At 43.5% G+C, this 20,615-nt stretch overlaps 1 protein-coding gene across 1 annotated transcript in view; it reads right to left on the bottom strand.

Annotated features, from left to right (window-relative positions):
- The window catches only part of LOC124788914 (venom carboxylesterase-6-like), a 145,834-nt gene that overhangs the window by 29,102 nt on the left and 96,117 nt on the right, over nucleotides 1–20,615 (bottom strand). The window contains exon 7 of the mRNA XM_047256197.1: nucleotides 11,319–11,485. Within this exon, the coding sequence (XP_047112153.1) occupies nucleotides 11,319–11,485 (167 nt within the window). The remainder of the gene's footprint in view (nucleotides 1–11,318; nucleotides 11,486–20,615) is intronic.

The following is a 20,615-nucleotide window of genomic DNA, read 5'->3' as shown; positions in this document are numbered from 1 at the left end:
TGCCTCGGGTATGGATGTGTGTGATGTCCCTAGGTTAGTTAGGCTTAAGTAGTTCTAAGTCTAGGGGACTGATGACCTCAGATGTTAAGTCCCATAGTGCTTAGAGCCATTTGAACCTTTTGAACAATCCGACCCCTTGCGTTCACTGTCTTAGATGATGCTCCATACAGTGTCGACTTGGCTCCATCCGATTTTAATCTGTTTCCAGAACACCTTTGAGCATTTCAGTTTGATAATGATGAAGCGATGGAACCAGAGGTGAGTTTGTGGCTCCATCAACAAACATTCTACAGTGACTCTATCAACAAACTGATTTCTCCTTGGAAGAAATGTTATTGTAATGTATGCCAGAACAGGGTTCGAACACGCGTCTCCTGCTTACTAGACAGATTCTATGTTCGAATATTTATTGTTTGCAAAGATCACGGAATAAAGTAAATAAAACGACCCTAGCTACTTATGTGTCCGAAAACTACACTAGAAACTGAGCGGACTTGTCATGAATGATCGAAAAATTCGTAAACTGCTACAACGAAGATAAATAGCACTACTAAAAACAGCTAAGTAATGAGCTACTGTGCGCTTCCACTAAAAAGTAAGTCAGAATATCTCTAAACAGTCTAGGTAAAAACCAGAAGCTTTATTACACTTCGCTGGTTCACCTGAAGGTATCTGGCACGTCGCTACATGAAATATCGTGCGTGGCGGAAGACCACAACCGGCTGCACTCCCGAAACATCACCGAATAACTTTTATATACGTTGCACAAAATTTTAAAAGTGTGAGCTATGTCCGTAATGGTACGTATTCCACAGTCAAATGTTTAGCATAAGTTTAATGTAATTGTAGATATAATGATAAAAAAGTATAATTTTTAGAGCGATTTTATGTCGTTTTTAGCATGGTGTCAGCTTTATCAGGAGCTAAGTTAGTCTATTCGTTAGACTATATATGCTAAAAGTGGAGAACTAATTACGTAGAAGTTGATACTGAGGTTGCTGGGTGACCATGGGTGGTGGAAATTAAATATTTATCAGCACTTACTTAAATAGGAAGACTTGAGTACGATAGTGTCAGCTAAATATGCAACGCCATTGAGGTGGGCTAGCTGTGTGAATCCAAGATAATGTTTATTTTTCAAAAGTCGTTGGCATCATCACAAAGACCATCGCAAAGACACAAATTCCTAATATAAGGTAAATATACTTCCGGGAAAAAATTGGTACATCAGAAAAGACGTGGTCGATTTTGATCCGATGACGGCATATTTAACCTGGACGATGTACTGATAATGGTTTCAACGTCGTCCGCTAACAGGTAAAGCAACGGCATAGCTACCAGAATGACATCAATGTCTACCCCTTAATAGGGAATGTGCACAGCCAGAAGCCTCGGAGTGGTGCAAACGTGTGAAGCAAGTAGGTAACCATGCCACGGAGACGCACTCGTGCTTCGTACAGTCAACAGAGCAAGTTTGAAATGGGTCAAACTGCGGCCTTTCGAATGTCGATATTGTTAATTTAGAGAATCGCCACGCAAGTCGCACTTGGTGCGTCATTCCTGCAAAGATGCTGGTATCAGTGGCCGCGTAAACATTCTCACACCCGTAGACGAAGTTCTGGACGTCCACGCTACACAGACGGTCGCCAAGATCGTCGTATTGTAAGGGCAGGAGTGGAAGATGGTACAGCTACCACAGCACGTATAAGAGGGCTTGTGAGCCTAAACGTGTCAACACGAAATATTGCGAACAGATTATCAGCATTGGGATTACGGGCACGCACACCTCTATCCCGTCTTCCACTCAGGCCACAGCGTCGACGTGCACGGCTCTAATGTTGTCGTCAGGGGATCACTTGGAATGGTGCGCCCTGGTCTTCAGCGATGAAAGCAGATTCTGGCTGCACGCAGGTGATGGATGCCTGTGCGTGCGACGCAGACCTGGTGAACGCTGTCTCGTAGAGTGCAGTCATCCAAGACACACTTGCCCCATCCCAGGTCTTATTGTCTGGGGTACGATAAGCTATAACTCTCGCTCGCCTTTGTTGATTCTGGACAAGACGCTAACCAGCGCTCTGTACGTGAAGAATGTTGTAAGACCCGTTCTTTTGCTGTTCTTGCAGCAGGGAAGTGATGTGCTGATGTGTTGTTCCAACAGGCTAACCTCGCTCACATACTGCCCATGAAACTCAGTGGGCTCTATAATACGCGCAGCAACTTCCCTCGCAGCACGATCTCCGGAGTTGTCTCCAATCGAGGGCTCTTACAGCTCTACGTGAACAAGTAGAGCAGGCGTGGAATAACATATCCCAGGACAGAATTCGGCATCTGTACGGCCGACTGGATGCCAGAGTCAGCGTCTGCATTGCCACGCACGGAGGCTGAACCACGTACTAATACACTCCTGGAAATGGAAAAAAGAACACATTGACACCGGTGTGTCAGACCCACCATACTTGCTCCGGACACTGCGAGAGGGCTGTACAAGCAATGATCACACGCACGGCACAGCGGACACACCAGGAACCGCGGTGTTGGCCGTCGAATGGCGCTAGCTGCGCAGCATTTGTGCACCGCCGCCGTCAGTGTCAGCCAGTTTGCCGTGGCATACGGAGCTCCATCGCAGTCTTTAACACTGGTAGCATGCCGCGACAGCGTGGACGTGAACCGTATGTGCAGTTGACGGACTTTGAGCGAGGGCGTATAGTGGGCATGCGGGAGGCCGGGTGGACGTACCGCCGAATTGCTCAACACGTGGGGCGTGAGGTCTCCACAGTACATCGATGTTGTCGCCAGTGGTCGGCGGAACGTGCACGTGCCCGTCGGCCTGGGACCGGACCGCAGCGACGCACGGATGCACGCCAAGACCGTAGGATCCTACGCAGTGCCGTAGGGGACCGCACCGCCACTTCCCAGCAAATTAGGGACACTGTTGCTCCTGGGGTATCGGCGAGGACCATTCGCAACCGTCTCCATGAAGCTGGGCTACGGTCCCGCACACCGTTAGGCCGTCTTCCGCTCACGCCCCAACATCGTGCAGCCCGCCTCCAGTGGTGTCGCGACAGGCGTGAATGGAGGGACGAATGGAGACGTGTTGTCTTCAGCGATGAGAGTCGCTTCTGCCTTGGTGCCAATGATGGTCGTATGCGTGTTTGGTGCCGTGCAGGTGAGCGCCACAATCAGGACTGCATACGACCGAGGCACACAGGGCCAACACCCGGCATCATGGTGTGGGGAGCGATCTCCTACACTGGCCGTACACCACTGGTGATCGTCGAGGGGACACTGAATAGTGCACGGTACATCCAAACCGTCATCGAACCCATCGTTCTACCATTCCTAGACCGGCAAGGGAACTTGCTGTTCCAACAGGACAATGCACGTCCGCATGTATCCCGTGCCACCCAACGTGCTCTAGAAGGTGTAAGTCAACTACCCTGGCCAGCAAGATCTCCGGATCTGTCCCCCATTGAGCATGTTTGGGACTGGATGAAGCGTCGTCTCACGCGGTCTGCACGTCCAGCACGAACGCTGGTCCAACTGAGGCGCCAGGTGGAAATGGCATGGCAAGCCGTTCCACAGGACTACATCCAGCATCTCTACGATCGTCTCCATGGGAGAATAGCAGCCTGCATTGCTGCGAAAGGTGGATATACACTGTACTAGTGCCGACATTGTGCATGCTCTGTTGCCTGTGTGTATGTGCCTGTGGTTCTGTCAGTGTGATCATGTGATGTATCTGACCCCAGGAATGTGTCAATAAAATTTCCCCTTCCTGGGACAATGAATTCACGGTGTTCTTATTTCAATTTCCTGGAGTGTATGTATGTTCCATCCATCTCTAAATGCAATCATTTCAAGTACACTATATGCACTATTGCAACAATAAATACTCAGTGAACCGGAAACCTCTAAAATCGTGTAGTAAATTATTTCACGACAGTGTACATTTTGATAGTTATAATCGAATGAAGTTAATAGCTCCCACGATCGCAAGATCGCTTTCTCTAGTGTTCTTGTCTTTTTAGCAATAAGACAACCGTAAATATTGTCGCACAGCAGTGCATTTCGTTATCAGGCGGTGGGGGCGCTGTGCAGTTTGGTGGACACGACTGCACCGTGAAACCGTCACTTTGCAGGTCTGCACAAGCGTTCCGCGCTCATGCTCTGTGCACTGTATGAACCTCGCACGGGAGCGTCAGTCTCGTGACCCGCTCTCACGAGCATACTCACATCTCTGGCGGACGCGGCTGCAAAAGGGCTCGCGCTGCGTTAGACCAATTGGCGTGAGTTTTCTCTCTGGCCAATCAGAATATTTCATGCTACATTATTGAATATTCGCTTGTTACGCGTGGCACCGATTCTTTCATGTGACTCGAAGATATTTCAGCATCTCTGAGCCACCATGAGCGGGCTTTCTTTATTCAAACCTGTGAAATGTGAATATATTTTAAGTGATAATTAACATAAGAAAATGATGCCTAAAGACAGTTTTTGTTTGTTACGGTTCCTTATCTCAATCAGTAAAGATGGAGATCTTATAACGTCGCTTTGTTGTTCGTCTGTCTGTTAAGAACCCCTTTCTCAGAAACGGGTAGACGTATCAACTTTAAATTTATATCACACATTAAGATCTACAGCGCCTTGATGGAGCACAAAATTTAAGCTTCTAAGTCAATGCAGTCAAAAGATAATGCCATTAATGTCACATATTTTGATACTCACAAACGCAGTCATCAAGACCTATAGGGTACTTCCCGTTCACCTACAATCACGAAATTTGGCTGTAAGCAAAGTTTCACAGCGCAAGTAAATTCGTAATTGTATCGCACAACAAAAAAAAATTTTTTTTGTCGTTTGTTATCTCACTCCCTGTCCGTATATTAAGACCCCTTATTCTCACAAACCGGCTGGGGTATTACGTGGAAATTTACGTCACATACTGAGATCTACGGTTTCTTGGCTGTGTAAAACACCCAATGTTCTGAGTTAATTCAGTCAACAGACACGGTCATTTATGTTGCGTATTTTGATACTCGCCCACTCATTAAAACATATAAGGTGCATCACTTTGCAGTTAAAGCAACACAAAAAGTCCAAAATTTCTTAATCTGCAATTACATGTCACGAAAAATATTTCTTTTTTATGTGTTATCCGTCAGTCAGTCTGTGAAGACCTCTTTTTCTCAAGAACGGGTAGACGTATCATATTGAAATATATGCCACGTACTAAGACGCACGGTTCGTTGGCGGTGCAAGAAATGTAAAGTTCTAAGTCAGTCTAGTCAAAAGATACGGAAATTTACGTCCCGTATTTTGATACTCTCTAACTCACTCATGAATCCGTACAGGGTGGTACGAGTGGCACTAGAACCATGAAATTTGGCTAGAAGCAACAGTACACACTTCAAGCAAGGAAAAAACTCAAAAATTGAGAATTGTAACTACATCAAACAAAAAAATTTTTTTTATCATTTCTTATCCGAATGTCTGTCTGTCTGTGCAGTCACCCTTTTCTGTTACAATTGAAAACGCGAAATTGAGCAGAAAAATTAAAGCATTCACGGAAGTCTTGGAATTCCTGGGACCTATATATCGCCAGTATCGATATCAATAACAGACAAAAATTATTGAGGTTCTCGATTCCCGGGAGCTATCTACATACGTAATTACGTTTCAGCGGAATGTTCAGAGCGCGAGTACTACTCCCACTTGGCCAATATTTTGGTTATTACCTTAATTTTACATCATACAACTATGCAGGACCGTCAGTTCATTATCCTGTCCTGCTAGCTTGTCATCTATGACCTAACGAAATTTTGAATTTGGTTAGCGAGTTAATACATGACTTTGTGTTTAAACGTAAAAATTGTTCCATCAAGATACTCGGTATTACTTACGTTTTACTTTGGCAGATCCATTTTCTTTCGCGTTCACATAAGGTATGGAGAACCACCCATAAATACTATACATATTTCGCAGACATTTTTTATAACGTGAACTTTTCCCTTCTCAAAAAAGATAGTGTAAACGTTATTATTAAGGCACTGATGGCCAATGGTTCATTCAGTGCACATCCACATGAACTCTTACGGGAATCGGGAGATGTCGGGAGTGATGATGCTAATGATCGGAGGCACTACATCAGTAGTCTGTGGCATACCTTAAGAATTTGGGGCTGACAGGAGGTGTACTAGGATGGTCTATGCAGTTGTGGTGACCACTGTGTCCGTATGACGCAGTGGTCAGTGCATTTACCTAGTAAGCAGCAGATGTGGGCTCGAATCTCATGCCAGCTTTGGTTTTCAGCTTGCCCCATTGATATCAATCAGTGACGATTCGTAGTTAATGTCTTTTGTTCCTTTGCACCTTGAATAAAGATTCAGTAGAGCTCCAGCCTCAGAACAGGACGGAGCCAGCAGCAGCAGCTTACCGTTCGTACACAGTTTGATACATCGTATGGTTTAATGGTATTCTAACTTGCTTCTGAGTAGATGAGAACAGCAGCTGTTTATTTAGATGTTTTAACACTGCTATTTAATTTTGTTGTAAGAGTTTGCTTATTTCGTTTCTGCTGGGTGCATTCAGTTTTCTGGGTTAGAGTTACATTACCTGTTGTTTAGACAATAATTGATTAAAGACAGATACGGACTGCGCCTGTTATGTACAGATGCAAGGAAAATTCGTCACTGTGTGTAAACAACTGGTAGCTGTGTTAGTCACGGACGACAGACTACAGTCTGCTGTCATGAGCTGCGCTGGCTTTGGAGTGTCTGCGACGAACGCTTTGGGATCTCTCCACCTATAGCGTCGCCCGGTACACTGACGCCACGATTCACACGTTGCCGGCCGGTGTGGCCGTGCGGTTAAAGGCGATTCAGTCTGGAGCCGCGTGACCGCTACGGTCGCAGGTTCGAATCCTGCCACGGGCATGGATGTGTGTGATGTCCTTAGGTTTAATTAGTTCTAAGTTCTAGGCGACTGATGACCTCAGAAGTTGCGTCGCATAGTGCTCAGAGCCATTTGAACCATTTTTTTGATTCACACGTTGCGGCCTGTTGACACTTACCGATGATATGCTAACAGTGGCGGGGTCGCAAATCTCTCGGCAGAAGGTGAAAGTGGATGAAAGCGTTTCATGCTTACGCTGTAACAGCAGGCTTGACGTATTGCCTGTGCATGGTACGCCTCGCGTGCTGGGACTGTGGCAGAGCACAGAGAGTGAGATCGCTTGTCACCGGGAACTCCAGCGTTAGAGTCCCTCAGGAAAATAGCGAGGAAATCCTGTGTCCATTCTGTTTGCGGTACAGGTGGTGTAGTCCGAGACGTGGAGGAAATTCTACCGGCAGCAAATGAACGCGCTGGGTGCACCCGCCTGCAAATCGTGGCTGATGTTGGTGCGTATGATACCTGTCGCCTTGGTTCAGAGTATTCCATCTGTCCCTGCTGGTAGCTGCCCGATTTGGTGAAGCCTCGCCCGCAAGGTGGAAGCATCTTTACCAAGACCGATCGTAGTTCTGTGGTTTGCAGCAAAATGGAATGTAGAAACCAGACGCTCACACGATTCTGTGACGGTATCAGATGCATATTTCTCGACTTCCGCTATTGGGTAGAGAACTGTCGCATTTCCCTTAATAGGTCAGGCCTGCAGTAAACGCAGGAAGTAGCTACGCTGAGGTGACAAGAGCCACTGGACATCGATATGCACATATACAGATGGCGGTAGAATCGCGAACACAAGGTATAAAAGGGAAGTGCGATAGCGGAGATGAGACGACACTTAACATACTTTGAATGCGGAATGGTAGTTGGAGCTAGATGCATCGGGCATTCGATTCCAGAAGTCGTTAGGGAATTCAATATTCCGAAATCCACTGTGTCATTTGTGCCCAGAATACCACATTTCATGCGTTAATTCTCACCACGGACAACGCAGTAGCCGACGGCCTTCATTTAACGACCGAGAGCAGATGCATTTGCTAACAGACAATCAACAGTACATGAAATAACCACAAAAATCAATGTGGGATGTACAATGAACGTATCCATTAGGGTAGAGTGGTGAAATTCAGCGGTAATGGACTATGGCAGCAGGCGACCAATGCGAATGCCTTTGTTAACAGCACATCGCCATTCGTGGGCTCGTGACTATATCGGCTGGACACTAGCCGACTGGAAAATCGTGGTCTGGTCAGATGAGACCAGATTTCGGTTGGTAAGAGCTGGTGGTAGTGTTCGAGTGTAGCGCAGGCTCCGTAATAGTGTGTGCTGTGTTTACATGGAATGGACAGGGTCCTGGTTAAGTTCGGTTACTGGGATTGTTTTTCTGTTGTTTAAGACGACTCGCCTACTTGGAGACCTTTTACAGCCATTCATGGATTTCATGATCCGAATGAAAGATGGAATTTTTCGTGGATGACATGTCACCAGGCCACAGTTGTTCACGATTGGTTTGATGGACATTCTGGACATTTCGAGCCTATAGGCACTCCAGGTTGTCCGCTATGAATCCCGTGAAACATCTATGGAAACGAGACGCCATTTCTTGCACAAAATCCTGCAACGGCTGCACTTTCGCAATTATGGATGCCTATAGAGGCATCATGGCTCAATATTTCTGGAAGTGGCGTCCAACGAGTTGTTGAGTCCTAGCCAAGTCGAGTTACTGCTCTACGCCAGGCATTAGCAGGTACTAGGGACAGAAAGCTGGCTGAAACCAGAAAAGCAACGAATTTCTGAAACCCGATTGGAATGTGTATCAGAAAGACTGTCGAAAGCTGGCTGTAGAAGCTTTTTTAGAGCCATAAAAATAAGATAAATTCTAGCGAGATTTGAACAGATTCCGAACGCGAGATAATTTGGGCGAAGACAAGCGATAAAGGTGGATAAAATGGTTTTATAGGCCCCATGGCTCAGCAACAGTAGTGGCGGAACAATTGAGGGGAAACGCCGAGAGCATTTCGTGTAAACTTTCTGTTCATGTTACAGTTTGAGGTGTTACAGTTTGAGGTGAAGATTTTATTCTGTCAGCTGCAGACTGGGAGACTAAAGTTCAAATGGCTCTGAGCACTATGGGACTTAACTTCTGAGGTCATCAGTCGCCTAGAACTTAGAACTAATTAAACCTAACCTAAGGACATCATACACATCCATGCCCGAGGCAGGATTCGAACCTGCGACGGTAGCGGTAGCCCGGTTCCAGACTGTAGCGCCTAGAACCGCACAGCCACTCCAGCCGGCCGGAGACTCAAGTGATTATGACGCGTTCAGGGACAGAGAGTCGCGTGATATTGTTGAAAGTGCTTTATCCGAAAATTAACTTGAGCAGTTAATCTAGAACCGATTCGTGAAGATTACATCCTAGACCTGTGAGTGAGAGACAGACCCAAACTTCTAAACTCATCGTAGAAGACCATTTACAGCATCATTATACACGGCTGTATTTGGAATACAAACAAAGGCATAAGAGCTTTGTGCTTAACACGAGCGACAAGAAACAGGTTTCAGATTATTACCTGAGCGGTCAGCACGAAAATTTCAGACCCACCACTAAAAAAGTTGAGTATCGGTGGATGAATCTCAAGAGCTTTGTGAAATAAGCTTTAGGCAGTTATGTGCCAAGCAAAGTTGTGAGGGATGGAAAAGACCCGCTGTGCTTCGACAGCCACAGCCACGGTTAACATTAGAAACTTGCTTCGAAAGCAAAGAGACATTCAGTGACAATTTAAACGTAAACGAAACCTCAGAAACAAACAAGAGTTAAAGAAAACCAACAATAGCGCAAGGAGCGTCATGAATGAAGCCTTCAACGAATTCTAAAGTACAATTCTGTCTACGACTTGCCAGAAAATCCTATGAATACTTGGTCTTATGTTAAATCCAAGAAGACACAGAAAGAGCCGAAATACTGGATTGTAGTGCCTGGATTAAATCGTCGCCCGAAAGACAAAATGACTGATATCGAAAAAAGTGGCTGCCTGATAGAAATGCTGAACAGAGGGAAGACCAGTGGACCTGGGTCCCTGTGGCATACCAGTACATTTCTAGACAGAGTATGCGAAGGAACTTGTCCCTCTTCTGTCAGCATCGTACCGTACATGTCCGCAGAAACCAAGTGTTCCTGGTGATTGCAAAAAAGCGGGCATCATTCCCGTTTTGAAGAAGGCTCGTCGCACAGATACAATTCTAAAACGCTGGAAGGTGTTTTACGTTCGTTTATTATGACATTTCTGGATATCTAAAATTTTCTCCCTAGGAACAACCAAGGTTTCCGAAAACAACAATCGTGTGTAACACAGTTCACTCAGTTCCTTCGCGAGACCCAGAAAGCAGTAGGTACAGGCGCCCGGGTGAATACCGTATTCCTCGACTTCCGGAAGGCATTCGATACAGTTCCGCACTGCTACGTAACGAGAAAAAAATACGAGCGTTCGGCATGTAAGACCAACACGGTGACTGGACTGAAGAGTAATCAGAACACAGCATGTCGTTCTGAACGGAGTCTTCCGACGTAAAGATCTGGCGTGCCCCAGGCAAGTGTTACAGGGCCGTTACTTTTATCAATATATATGTAAATGACTTAGTAGCTGACATTGCAAGTTCCATGAGGATTTTCACGGAATGACGGTGTTGTGTACAGAGTAGCTGTCACGCAAGAAAATCAGAGTGAAACGCAGGAAGACCTGCAGGGGATTGTCGCTTGGTGTAGGGAATGGCAATTGATCCTCAACACCAATAAATGTAACGTATTGCGAATACATTTACAAAAGGACTCTTTATCGTATGATTACGGGACTGTAGGACAATCAGTAGAAATAGGTTTTTTTCATAAAATACCTAGGAGTTTGTGTAGGAACAATATGAAATGGAACGGTCACCTAGAATTAATCGCGATTAAGGCAGACGGCAGACTGTGGTTCATTGTAAGAATCAAAAATGGCTCTAAATGGGTCAAATAAATTTTCTTTGTAATAAAGTGGTAAGGACAAATTTGTAGCTCTCAGCATATTCTGCCAACGTTTGGCTTTCGTAGAAGATGGCACAATGTCTATTGGGCCCCAGTGATGTAAAAATATGGCAATGCATTTATCTAAAGATAATGCGTCATCTATTTATCAAGTATTTGAGTCTCATATTCCGTAGACATTTGTTCCTGATTAAGCTGCAAGTATAACTCTGATAAAGCTGTTGTTTTACGGATTAGAGTACTTATAAATAAGTTTCCTTAACAGATTATCTTGCAGACTTACGCATTCAAAGCTCAGATGATGAGGGTACACTAAAAGGTGGCACGGAATTTTGCAAAGAGATCTACTTACTTCAGTTAGTTTGCCTGGAGTAATCTCTCCAGACGGGAAGTAGAAGTCGTTAATTTTCTCGGTTATAAAGTCCGCATGCGGCGACGCGTCGTAAGATAACACTAAAGGAAACAACCTCTTCCTCTCTTGCAGTAACTCTTGCTTCATTGTGTCATTTCCGACTATAGCTGAAACATAGAACAAGAGGTAATATAATTAAGATAATTAAATCTCGTTGGGGTTCAGAGTATGCAGTCATCCTAGACGATTATAGTAGTCATGGTGCTGTATGTAAATAATATAAAAGAGTATGTTAGCAATTTGAAATTAAGAACACGAAACAGTAACAGAAGTTTTTGTAAAATTATTTATGGCTAGCTAGAGACACGGAATGGAAAGGTAATTTAAACATAGCAGTAATAATAATAATAATAATAATAATAATAGGAAAGTAATCATACTCCTTCAGAACACTGCACGTAAAAATAGTACATATGAAATATCACTTCGGAAACTAAGACAAAACTAAATTTCCGATTATTTCTCCTCCATAAAAGAGGTCGAGTATTTTTGAAGTGTTGAAAGAACAAAACCGTGAAACAGTGGTCAGACCAGACGCAGAAATAAATGATAGGCCAAACCAATCTTTTGGTAGCACGGAACAATGGAGATCGTGATGTTTGTATTAGCGTTATTAAAACAGATAAAATAATCTTAAACTACGGGAATCTTCCCGTCACATTGAATTTAACAGTTACAGAGTGACATATATGCACTGACCACCCTCTCAGTGAATCGAAGCGGTGCTGTGCTCAAGATGTTTGCACGACTCTTCATTCTTTCTTTCATTATCATTTTCTAGAGATACAACAGTTAAAGAGTTTGTGCAGTGGATAAAGACGTAAAATAACAAAGTGAATCATAGGTTTGAAATTCCATTAGTAATCAACTGCCTGTAAACTACATGTGCTGATTGAATGAAATGTAAGATTTAACAATTAACAAGAAAGCCTATACAGTTTTTAATACTATTTTTTGTCGAAGAAGTGGCTAGTAAGATGTGTATTCAGTTATCTTCCGAATATCTACGTATTCTTGATTTCCTGCTTTATGCCAGGCGGGTACTAGTCGAAGACCTTCACTTTAGAATAAGGAACACTATTCCGAATTCTAGAACGCAACGTTCATGTGCAAATTATTTTCTGTTTTATTTTGGTACAGTCAATTACAGTTTAACTACAACAGATATTCTTTATTTACTATAAACAGCTGTATGGAGCTAATATACTGCAAAATTTGTCTGAGAAAACCAAGATATTTCAGAGCTCTACAGAATACGCCTCTATCTATTAAAAAAAAAAAAAATCTGTTACTCGCTTCTGCCGACTGCAAGGTTTAGTTAGCTGCGTTGTTCTAAAAGGCAAAAGGAAGCGGAAGTTTGCAAATTGCTCCGGCACTCCTTTATTTGAGAATACATAAATCAAACTGCCGATTTGGTCTTATGTATTAGTTTCCTATCAGTTGATTGCATTTTAAAGTGGTCCCTCGCTGGATCGTAGGGAGTATCATTTAACGTGTTTCACTTTGTGTTCGTCCACTAATATCAATTAACAGAACCAACAAGTCATTCGTGTTTGTTAGAAACTGCATAATATCAGTCTTTGTGAGACAATGAAAAACCGTTTACAAAGAAATCTAATGTACGCAACTCAGCAAGTTTATTAGCGGACATACAAGACAGAGTGGGCGTAATATCAAAGTCACTTATGAAGACATCCGGTGTCAGGTCACAAACTTGCGTGACTTATATTCAAAGTCAAGTACCCCCACTGTCCCTTTCCATGGGGAATCAGGGAAACATCAGCACGTGAATGTGATACATTCAAGGTAATCCAGGGGAACCCCCAACCCTTCCATCCCCTCTCTCCCATCACCCCTCCCTCTCTCCTTGACCATCGAGATTCAAACACCTGTCCCCATCTTCATCTTTCACAGCTGGGGCACTTCAGTGGGTGGCTTTGCTCTGGGATTAGGCAGCATGAGGAGGGAATCAGCATGTGTCTCTTTGTTAAAGAAAATTAATGTTATTACATTAAGTCACTCACTTGAGGTTTGCTTGTTAATGTTGTTGTTGTTGTGGTCTTCAGTCCTGAGACTGGTTTGATGCAGCTCTCCATGCTACTCTATCCTGTGCAAGCTTCTTCATCTCCCAGTACCTACTGCAACCTACATCCTTCTGAATCTGCTTAGTGTATTCATCTCTTGGTCTCCCCCTACGATTTTTACCCTCCACGCTGCCCTCCAATACTAAATTGGTGATCCGTTGATGCCTCAGAACATGTCCTACCAACCGATCCCTTCTTCTGGTCAAGTTGTGCCACAAACTCCTCTTCTCCCCAATCCTATTCACTACCTCCTCATTAGTTATGTGATCTACCCATCTAATCTTCAGTATTCTTCCGTAGCACCACATTTCGAAAGCTTCTAATCTCTTCTTGTCCAAACTGGTTATCGTCCATGTTTCACTTCCATACATGGCTACACTCCATACAAATATTTTCAGAAACGACTTCGTGACACTTAAATCTATACTCGATGTTAACAAATTTCTCTTCTTCAGAAACGCTTTCCTTGCCATTGCCAGTCTACATTTTATATCCTCTCTACTTCGACCATCATCAGTTATTTTGCTCCCCAAATAGCAAAACTCCTTTACTACTTTAAGTGTCTCTTTTCCTAATCTAATACCCTCAACATCACCTGACTTAATTCGACTACATTCCATTATCCTCGTTTTGCTTTTGTTCATGTTCATCTTATATCCTCCCTTCAAGACACCATCCATTCCGTTCAACTGCTCTTCCAAGTCCTTTGCTGTCTCCGACAGAATTACAATGTCATCGGCGAACCTCAGTTTTTATTACTTCTCCATGGATTTTAATACCTACTCCGAATTTTTCTTTTGTTTCCTTTACTGCTTCCTCAATATACAGATTGAATAACATCGGGGAGAGGCTACAACCCTGTCTTACTCCCTTCCCAACCACTGCTTCCCTTTCATGTCCCTCGACTCTTATAACTGCAATCTGGTTTCCGTACAAATTGTAAATAGCCTTTCGCTCCCTGTATTTTACCCCTGCCACCTTTAGAATTTGAAAGAGAGTATTCCAGTCAACATTGTCAAAAGCTTTCTCTAAGTCTACAAATGCTAGAAACGTAGGTTTGCCTTTTCTTAATCTTTCTTCTAAGATAAGTCGTAAGGTCAGTATTGCCTCACGTGTTCCAGTATTTCTACGGAATCCAAACTGATCTTCCCCGAGGTCGCCTTCTACCAGTTCTTCCATTCGTCTGTAAAGAATTCGTGTTAGTATTTTGCAGCTCTGGCTTATTAAACTGATTGTTCGGTAATTCTCACATCTGTCAACACCTCCTTTCTTTGGGATTGGAATTATTATATTCTTCTTGAAGTCTGAGGGTATTTCGCCTGTTTCATACATCTTGCTCACCAGATGGTAGAGTTTTGTCAGGACTGGCTCTCCCAAGGCCGTCAGTAGTTCCAGTGGAATGTTGTCTACTCCGGGGGCCTTGTTTCGACTCAGGTCTTTCAGTGCTCTGTCAAACTCTTCACGTAGTATCGTATCTCCCATTTCATCTTCATCTACATCCTCTTCCATTTCCATAATATTGTCCTCAAGTACATCGCCCTTGTATAGACCCTCTATATACTGCTTCCACCTTTCTGCCTTCCCTTCTTTGCTTAGAACTGGGTTTCCATCTGAGCTCCTGATGTTCATACAAGTGGTTCTCTTATCTCCAAAGGTCTCTAATTTTCCTTTAGGCAGTATCTATCTTACCCCTAGTGAGATAAGCCTCTACATCCTTACATTTGTCCTCTAGCCATCCCAGCTTAGCCATTTTGCACTTCCTGTCGATCTCATTTTTGAGACATTTGTATTCCTTTTTGCCTGCTTCATTTACTGCATTTTTATATTTTCTCCTTTCATCAATTAAATTCAATATTTCTTCTGTTACCCAAGGATTTCTACTAGCCCTCGTCTTTTTACCTACTTGATCCTCTGCTGCCTTCACTACTTCATCCCTCAAAGCTACCCATTCTTCTTCTACTGTATTTCTTTCCCCCATTCCTGTCAATTGTTCCCTTATGTTATCCCTGAAACTCTGTACAACCTCTGGTTCTTTCTGTTTATCCAGGTCCCATCTCCTTAAGTTCCCACCTTTTTGCAGTTTCTTCAGTTTTAATCTACAGGTCATAACCAATAGATTGTGGTCAGAGTCCGCATCTACCCCTGGAAATGACTTACAATTTAAAACCTGGTTCCTGAATCTCTGTCTTACCATTATATAATGTATCTGATACCTTTTAGTATCTCCAGCGTTCTTCCATGTATACAACCTTCTATCATTATTCTTAAACCAAGTGTTAGCTATGATTAAGTTGTGCTCTGCGCAAAATTCTACCAGGCGGCTTCCTCTTTCATTTCTTACCCCCAATCCATATTCACCTACTACGTTTCCTTCTCTCCCTTTTCCTACACTCGAATTCCAGTCACCCATGGCTATTAAATTTTCGTCTCCCTTCACTATCTGAATAATTTCTTTTATTTCATCATACATTTCTTCAATTTCTTCGTCATCTACAGAGCTAGTTGGCATATAAACTTGTACTACTGTAGTAGGTGTGGGCTTCGTATCTATCTTGGCCACAATAATGCGTTCACTGAGCTGTTTGTAGTAGTTTACCCTCGTTCCTATTTTCCTATTCATTATTAAATCTACTCCTGCATTACCCCTATTTGACTTTGTGTTTATAACCCTGTAGTCACCTGACCAGAAGTCTTGTTCCTCCTGCCACCGAACTTCACTAATTCCCACTATATCTAACTTTAACCTATCCATTTCCCTTTTTAAATTTTCTAACCTACGTGCCCTATTAAGGGACCTGACATTCCACGCTCCGATCCGTAGAACGCCAGTTTTCTTTCTCCTGATAACGACATCCTCTTGAGTAGTCCCCGCCCGGAGATTGTTAATAACAAATCACATTTACGAGATATTTGTCATTCGAGGCACCAGCAGAGACCATTCCAAGGCAGATACATAAATACTCATTTTTGCACAATTTTACCTATTTTTCTACATTTTTGGTATTTTTTCTGTTTTTCAACAAATTTCCCTTGTTTTTTCACATTTTTGTATTTTGCCACAATTGTATACAATTACATGAGATCCATCCCACTGCTCTCTACGTCACGACAACATCGCACTGCGTCATGGAGATGCCATGCCAAAACACAGCAATGTTGCCTCAACATCGCATTGACGTCATTATGCTCACAACCAGTCACAGTGCAGTAGCATATGCCTGAAAATATTTTATTTATTTATCATTGTTAAGACACCATTTCATTACTAACGTGTGTGTGTGTGTGTGTGTGTGTGTGTGTGTGTGACATCATACTGCATGTGTTACAAAAGAACACGTCTCCCTATTGGTAGAAATAAAGACGTCACTACATATCGATGACATCAAGTGCGCAGCTTGTGGTCTAGCGGTAGCGTTCTCGCTCCCTGCGCACGGGTTCCCGGGTTCGATTCCCGGCGGGGTCAGGGATTTTCTCTACCTCGTGATGACTGGGTGTTGTGTGTTCATCATCATTTGATCATCATTGACTCGTAAGTCGCCGAAGTGGCGTCAACTAAAAAGGACCTGCAATACGGCGGCCGAACTTCCCCGCATGGGGCCTCCTGGCCAACAATGCCATACGATGACGTCAAATCTAATTCTACACACGCTGCAGTTTAACCGATTTCTAACGGAAGATACTGTGAAAAGTGCCAAGCAAATTTGCTTGCCCTTTTCATCTAATATTAGATCCATTCTGCAATTAGAGATTGATAATGGTTGTGATTTCACTGGCAACATTTTTATTAAGACACATCGGATCACATTGACAGTTCCTTCTGAGCTCTATGTAGCTTTATTTCCTTTCGTTTAACTAGGTGATGGACTCACTTGCTTTTCTGGTTGATGTTTATGTGCATGGGAAAGCACAGCACATTGGATCTGGGACGACACAGGAGGACAATGTTGGACTGTTGTGTTTGGCATTTTCCGCTATTGGCAGGCCGGCACTCTTTTTCAGGGCATAAGAATCAACTAAAATTATAGGAGTCGGTAGTTAGGAACGAGGGATCCGTGCAAAGCTGTGAAGGAGGGCGCACCACAGGAGTTGCTCTGTAGTCGTGGCAGAGTGCGCATCGTAGCAAACGACCAGGGACAGGAGTAGTGGCAACAGCAAAACGCACTCATCCAGAACCAGAGAGCCATTCGCCTATTGGCGGAGTTGACTATAGCAGTCGGGTAAATAATTCACATTGAGTGTTAACAATAGATCGGGCGTGGTAGGGCATTCTTAATCCATCCTTCCGGAATTGTCTACAATCACCTATCTCGGGTCCAGAATTGCTGTATTCTGTGGTGTTGAACGTCTTAATTTGCCAGTGGGTTTACAGTCACTGCTTTTCATTTCGATTTGAGACTGATTTTCTGATTGACACTTGCGTCAGGAGGGCACCATTTTGTAGATGAATCGAGTAACACTGCAAACTAAATAAATTCTACTAATATATATATATATATATATATATATATATATATATATATATATATATATATATATTGTTTCTGTCCATTCTGTTCTGCATATTAAATTTGTATCTTAGTTTTCTTTGTCAGGGTAACTTTTCACATGCAGGACATTTCGCAGCGGTACGTATAAGAAGTACCACATTGCAATAGATAAACCCTGTTAAACCAACACTACATTACTAAATGGTGTGACGTCATAGTTAATGTGTTAAAACGAATTCATTGTTGGAAATTATGATGTCACGGTAAATTTATGACATTGTAGCAAAATTCTGAGGTTTACCAATATCCAAGCAAAGATACACACCGCTACAAAATACGCGCCTATGGGTTCCGATCGCGAAACCTGACGAGAGCAGTGTGCTGACCACGTGCTCCTCCATATCCGCATCCAGTGACACCTTTCGGTTGAGAAAGATACAGCGGTCGGTCGGTACCGTTGGGTCCTTTCGTAGCCTGTTCGGAGAGAGGGAGAGAGAGAGAGAGAGGTGACCAATATCTCCTGCGAAAAGTGCCACAGCTGTAGGGTAGACAACACTGCCCCTGCGGCTGCCACCCCCGCTGACCACTGGGCGATGAAGACGAAAGCTCAACATGTTTTCCCAACACTACGCTAACCACTCACCCGTCCTGAAACACCCCCCCCCCCATTAATGGTGGAAAATATGCACAAGTGTCTCTGGTGCAAAAGCAGACACTACAGCAGAGCCATCCCACCCATGGCAAATAGATCCCAACACGTCGCCGGAAACATGTAGGCTGGCACTGCAGATAAACGCAGAGTACTCCCCTCCTTCTTTCTCTTTAGACCAATGGGAATCAAGTTTCCCCAACCATAGTGCTCTCAAAATTAGTGCTTTGGGTGGGCAACGGCAGACTGTCGGCTGAGTCCCCAGTTGGAAAGAAAGGTGTGTAACCTAGCAAAACACTATAGAAATTCTAGCAGTGTCAGTAAGTGTGGAACACTGCTAGGAAACTAGTAATTAACCACGAAAATAAATCTGGGTAGGAGAACTACCTTCCCCATGAACCATGGACCTTGCCGTTGTTGGGGAGGCTTGCGTGCCTCAGCGATACAGATAGCCGTATCGTAGGTGCAGCCATAACGGAGGGGTATCTGTTGAGAGGCCAGACAAACGTGTGGTTCCTGAAGAGGGGCAGCAGCCTTTTCAGTAGTTCCAGGGGCAACAGTCTGAATGATTGATCTGGCCTTGCAACACTAACCAAAACGGCCTTGCTGTGCTGGTACTGCGAACGGCTGAAAGCAAGGGGAAACTACAGCCGTAATTTTTCCCGAGGGCATGCAGCTTTACTGTATGATTACATGATGATGGCGTCCTCTTGGGTAAAATATTCCGGAGGTAAAATAGTCCCCCATTCGGATCTCCGGGCGGGGACTACTCAAGAGGATGTCGTTATCAGGAGAAAGAAAACTGGCATTCTACGGATCGGAGCGTGGAATGTCAGATCCTTTAATCGGGCAGGTAGGTTAGAAAATTTAAAAAGGGAAATGGATGGGTTAAAGCTAGATACGGTACGAATTAGTGAAGTTCGGTGGCAGGAGGAACAAGACTTTTGGTCAAGTGAATACAGGGTTATGAATACAAAATCAAATAGGGGTAATGCAGGAGTAGGTTTAATAATGAATAGGAAAATAGGAATGCGGGTAAGCTACTACAAACAGCATAGCATTATTGTGGCCAAGATAGATACGAAGCCCACGCCTACCACAGTAGTACAAGTTTATATACTAACTAGCTCCGCAGATGACTAAGAGATTGATGAAATGTATGATGAGATAAAAGAAATTATTCAGACAGTGAAGGGAGACGAAAATTTAATTGTCATGGGTGACTGGAACTCGATTGTAGGAAAAGGAAGAGAATGAACCGTAGTAGGTGAATATGGAATGGGATTAAGGAATGAAAGAGGAAGCCGCCTGGTAGAATTTTGCTCAGAGCATTACTTAATCATAGCTAACACTTGGTTCAAGAGCCATAAAAGAACGTTGTATACATGGAAGAAGCCTGGAGATACTGGAAGGTCTCAGATCGATTATGTAATGGTAAGACAGAGATTCAGCAACCAGGTTAAACTGTAAGACTTTTCCAGGGGCAGATGTGGACTCTGACCACAATCTATTGGTTATGAAATGTAGATTAAAAATGAAGAAACTGCAAAAAGGTGGGAATTTAAGAAGATGGGACCTGGATAAACTGAAAAACCAGAGGTTGTAGAGAGCTTCAGGGAGAGCATTGGGGAACGATTGACACGAATGGGGGAAAGAAATACAGTAGAAGAAGAATGGGTAGCTTTGAGAGATGAAATAGTGAAGGTAGAAGAGGATCAAGTAGGTAAAAAGACGAGGGCTAGTAGAAATCCTTGGGTAACAGAAGAATTATTGATTTTAATTGATGAAAGGAGAAAATATGAAAAAGGCAGTAAATGAAGCAGGCAAACAGGAATACAAACGTCTCAAAAATGAGATGACAGGAAGTGCAAATTGGCTGAGCAGGGATGGCTAGAGGACAAATGTAAGGATGTAGAGGCGCATATCACTAGGGGTAAGATAGATACTGCCTACAGGAAAATTAAAGAGACCTTTGGAAAAAAGGGAACCACTTGTATGAATATCAAGAGCTCAGATG

Source organism: Schistocerca piceifrons, chromosome 3, assembly GCF_021461385.2.
Source record: "Schistocerca piceifrons isolate TAMUIC-IGC-003096 chromosome 3, iqSchPice1.1, whole genome shotgun sequence".
Taxonomy (NCBI): domain Eukaryota; kingdom Metazoa; phylum Arthropoda; class Insecta; order Orthoptera; family Acrididae; genus Schistocerca; species Schistocerca piceifrons.
This window is presented reverse-complemented; position numbering and strand designations above follow the sequence as displayed.